This window comes from Elephas maximus, chromosome 3 (genome assembly GCF_024166365.1).
Source record: "Elephas maximus indicus isolate mEleMax1 chromosome 3, mEleMax1 primary haplotype, whole genome shotgun sequence".
NCBI lineage: Eukaryota > Metazoa > Chordata > Mammalia > Proboscidea > Elephantidae > Elephas > Elephas maximus.
Window position 1 is genome coordinate 196,619,513 of NC_064821.1, and position 5,054 is coordinate 196,624,566.

The 5,054-nt window shown below is 42.8% G+C and overlaps 1 protein-coding gene across 1 annotated transcript; it reads right to left on the reverse strand.

The window, feature by feature from the left end:
- Window positions 1-256: 256 nt before the first annotated feature.
- On the reverse strand, window positions 257-1,210 carry LOC126073806 (olfactory receptor 6P1). Its single transcript, XM_049880901.1, has one exon. It carries the CDS (start codon window positions 1,208-1,210, stop codon window positions 257-259), a length of 954 nt encoding a protein of 317 aa, XP_049736858.1.
- Window positions 1,211-5,054: the final 3,844 nt, after the last annotated feature.

The following is a 5,054-nucleotide window of genomic DNA, read 5'->3' on the forward strand; positions in this document are numbered from 1 at the left end:
CTCTGGGAATCTGAATTTTAACAACCCTCTCTATCCTTCAGGTGATTCTTAAGTAGTTAGCCAAAACACAGTTTGGGAACCCCTTTACAAGACCAATGATTCATAAACTTTCATTTGTGTTAGGAGGTCCCCAGATAATATTTAGAGAAACTCTGGACTGATTGATATTTATGTTCCTTTAAAGCCTATTCTATGATTCCTTGAGGTGGCTTTATTAAGACCCCATTCTTCTCTCTCTGCCAGGTTCTGTAGTACATCAGTCTGGGGCATCTCTAGGATAATGGTATCTGCCCAGCACTGTCTTCTTGCAGGCATCCTTTACCTCCTTGTTCCTCAGGCAGTAGATGGCTGGGTTTAGGAAGGGTACGATGATAGTATAGAGCACAGAGATGATCTTGTTGTGGTTGAAGGTGTACATGGCCTGGGGCCGTGCATAGGTGAAAAGAGTGGAAGAGTAGTAGATGACAACCACTGTCAGATGAGAGACACAGGTAGAGAAAGCTTTCTTGCGCCCCTGGGTGGTAGGAATCCTCAAGATGGCTGCAATGATGGTAGCGTATGATGAAACCACAGCCAATAGAGGGAGTAGAATCATCACTAGGGCCAGGAGGAAGTCTACTATCTCTGCTTGCTCCTTGTCAGAGCAGGTGAGGTTGAGGAGTGGGGAAATATCACAGAAAAAGTGATTGATGATGTTGGGTCCACAGTAGGAGAGTCGGGAAATGAAAAGAAGCTTCATCACGGAGCTGAAGAAACCACTACCCCAAGAAGCAGCAGCAAGGCCAGTGGCCAGGCTTGGAGGCATGAGACTGGGGTAACGGAGGGGTTCACAGATGGCCAGGTAGCGGTCATAGGCCATGACTGCCAACAAGACACATTCAGTGCAGGCCAAGGCAATAAAGAAGTAGAGTTGGGTCATGCAGCCTACATAAGAGACTCTATGGTCCTGGGTAAGAAAAGCTCCCAGGAGTCGGGGAACAGTGACATTGATGTACCATAACTCCAGGAATGAGAGATGGCCAAGAAAAAAGTACATGGGGCGGTGAAGGCTGGGAGTGAGCCAGATTGTGGTGATGATGAGTGCATTCTCAAACAACGTCAAGAGATAAATTGCAAAAAACAGGCTAAAGAGGAACAACTGGAAGGGCAGGGAGGTAGGGAAGCCCACCAGGACAAATTCCTCTATCTGGCCTCCACTCAAATTTCTCATGATCTCTGTCCACTTGACTGCCTGAAAAAAAGGAAGAATAAGAGGTTAAAAGATAGGTGGACTAAACACCTACCATCTCTCACTAATTCACAGCCTTCTGAAGATTCTCAATGGTTTAGTATCAGTTATTTATTATTAATTTGTTCCGTCACTTTGCTGACTCATCTCCTATTTTATGGGAAAAGTGCTCAGACTTGAATTTTTACTCAATACTTAGAAAACTTCAACCACAATGGGTATTTGATAAATGCTTGTTGAGTGATTTTAGAACCAGCCTCAGTATTTGATTCTTGATTTTTTATTCATGACATGCTCTTCGCTTTCCCCTTGAGAACATCTCCAAACTCATAAACCCCATAGCAGCTTTGTTCGATATTTGTTAAATAAATGAATACAATAATGAGTGACAACAAATTGAAGCCTGAGGGCATATCTCTCAAGGGAAATTAGACTAAAAGGGAACACTTGCTCAAACGGGCTGCTTGAGATATGGTACAGGTGACAAGGCAGGAAGGAGGTTGGTTTGGGAAGTGTCCAATCAAAAGTTGAGAAACAATTCAGTATGCAGGAGATAAAGAAGGTCTTCTATCCCAGAGTGGAACCATTCTTTCATTCATTTACAACATTTTTGAGTACATTCTTTGTGCCAGATTTAGCCTGACTCATTCCCCAGGCTGGTGTGGTAAGGTGAAAAGTGGTCTCCCAAAAGATATCCATGTCCTGATACCTGTAAGTATGGAACATGGTACCTGTAAATTTTATTATATACCATAAAGGCTTTGCAGATATGATTTAGTTAAGTATCTGGAGATGGGGAGATTATCCTCAGTTATCCAACCGGGCCCTAACTGCAATCACAGGTATCCTTAGAAGAGGGAAACAGTAGGAGTTTAGACAAAGACACACAGAGGAGAAGTAGCTGTGAAGATGGAGTCGAGAATGATTTGAAGATGCTACACTACTGGCCTTTAAGATTGGAGTGGGAAGGCCACAAGCCAAGGAATTTGGGAAAGGCAAGGAACAGATTCTTGCCTAGAGCCTCCAGAGGAAGCGTGGACCTGCTGTCACCTGATTTTAGCCCAGCGATACTGAATTCAGACTTCTGTCCTCAAGAACTACAATAAATTTCTGTTGTTTAAAGCAATCAAATTTGTGGTAATTTGTTACAGCAAAACTAGGAAACTAATACCACTGGTGAGGCAGAGAGGTGGAATAGGTAATCACCTGCTTCCCAACCATCCTCCTGTGCCTTTTCATACCATCAGTTGCCTGATGTGTCCAGAGGGTGTCTGATAAAATGAAAAATCTGACTTGAGATTAGGTCCTACATTAGATCTCATTAAGCATTTGCATCTTCCGTGTGACTTAAAGCACTTGTACTCATACTTTTTTCCTTCAAAAAACTTAAGAAAGAATATTTTTAAGTTCACATCTATTTTTATTAGACATTAAATAGTTGCAGAAAATCTAATTTCCACTGCATTGTGAATATTGACACTTTAAGTGAATCTATTACATCACTCCTTTATATATCCACTGAAATCTAAATATCAGAGCCATGATACCCATTAGTATTCACCTTAACAATTACAAGAGTGCAGGTATCTTTAAAAGATGGAAATTTTACATCGTTTTTCTCACTAGACATTATTTCATGGTATTATAATACATTTTATAACTGTAAGCCTCTCAGCTTTCAGTACTTGTTTCCTGTACTGGGGGCTATCATGCTTTAAAACAATTTTCTTCTAGATATCACTGTATGATTATTATTTGTATACACTTAACCAAAGCAATGTAAATACATGATGAATTTTTTAAAAATTACCGGGAGGTGGGGCCAAGATGGCGGACTAGGCAGACGCTACCTTGGATCCCTCTTGCAACAAAGACACAGAAAAACAAGCGAATCGATCACATACATAACAATCTACGAACCCTGAACAACAAACACAGATTTAGAGACGGAGAACGAACGAATATGGGGAAGCAGCGATTGTTTTCAGAGCCTGGAGCCAGTGTACCAGTCAGGTACGGCACAAGCACACAGAGCTGCGCCACCCCCCTGAACTAACACCGGGAGGGGGCCCAGCCGGTTCACGCGGGCGGCGTGGTGACACAGCCGGTGGGAGAAGTCCCCAGGAGGCAGTGACTGGTCTTGGAGTAGGGAGAGCAGAGTCCCAGCCAGGGAAATGTCCCACCGGGATTTGGAGTGGACGCAGTGGATTTTCTGGAAAAACTAGTTTCCCAGTGATGGCTCGGAGACAGCAATCCATAGCAAACCACTTAAAGAAGCAGACCATGACAGCTTCTCCAACCCCCCAAACAAAAGAATCAAAATCTTTCCGAAATGAAGATACAATCCTGGAATTATCAGATAAAAACTAAAAAAAAAAAAAGATACAGAATATAAAAAACTAATTTACATAAACCTGAGAAGAACACATACTTTTGTGGTTACGAGGGGGGGAGGGAGGGAGGGTGGGAGAGGGTTTTCATTGATTAATCAGTAGATAAGAACTGCTTTAGGTGAAGGGAAAGACAACACTCAATACGTGGAAGGTCAGCTCAATTGGACTGGACCAAAAGCAAAGAAGTTTCCGGGATAAAATGAATGCTGCAAAGGTCAGCGGAGCAAGCGCAGGGGTCTGGGGAACATGGTTTGCGGGGACTTCTAAGTCAATTGGCAAAATAATTCTATTATGAAATCATTCTGCATCCCACTTTGAAATGTGGCGTCTGGGGTCTTAAATGCTAACAAGGGGCCATCTAAGATGCATCAATTGGTCTCAACCCACCTGGAGCAAAGGAAAATGAAGAACACCAAGCCCACACGACAACTAAGAGCCCAAGAGACAGAAAGGGCCACATGAACCAGAGACCTACATCATCCTGAGACCAGAAGAACTAGTTGGTGCCCGGCCACAATCGATGACTGCCCTGACAGGGAGCACAGCAGAGGACCACTGAGGGAGCAGGAGATCAGTGGGATACAGATCCCAAATTCTCATAAAAAGACCAAACTTAATGGTCTGACTGAGACTAGAGGAATCCCGGCGGCCATGCTCCCCAGACCTTCTGTTGGCACAGGACGGGAACCATCCCCGAAGACAACTCATCAGACATGAAAGGGACTGGTCAGCGGGTGTGAGAGAGACGCTGATGAAGAGTGAGCTAATTATATCAGGTGGACACTTGAGATTGTGTTGGCAACTCTTGTCTGGAGGGGGGATGGGAGGATAGAGAGAGAGGGAAGCCGGGAAAATTGTCAAGAAAGGAGAGACTGAAAGGGCTGACTCAAGAGGGGGAGAGCAAGTGGGAATAGGGAGTGAGATGTATGTAAACTTATATGAGACAGACTGATTGGATTTGTAAACGTTCACTTGAAGCTTAATAAAAGTTATAAAAAAAAAAAAACTAATTTACAGAATGCTTCAAGACATCACAAATGAAATAAGGCAAACTGCAGAAAAAGCCAAGGAACACACTGATAAAACTGTTGAAGAACTCAAAAAGATTATTCAAGAACATAGTGGAAAAATTAATAAGTTGCAAGAATCCATAGAGAGACAGCATGTAGAAATCCAAAAGATTAACAATAAAATTACAGAATTAGATAATGCAACAGGAAGTCAGAGGAGCAGACTCGAGCAATTAGAATGCAGACTGGGACTTCTGGAGGACCAGGGAATCAACACCAACATAGATGAAAAAAAATCAGATAAAAGAATTAAAAAAAATGAAGAAACCCTAAGAATTATGTGGGACTCTATCAAGAAGGATAACCTGCGGGTGATTGGAGTCCCAGAACAGGGAGGGGGGACAGAAAACACAGAGAAAAGAG

Excerpts from the sequence above, each read along its gene's own strand:
- LOC126073806 (XM_049880901.1), bottom strand. The coding sequence starts at position 1,210 with ATGAGAAATTTGAGTGGAGGCCAGATAGAGGAATTTGTCCTGGTGGGC.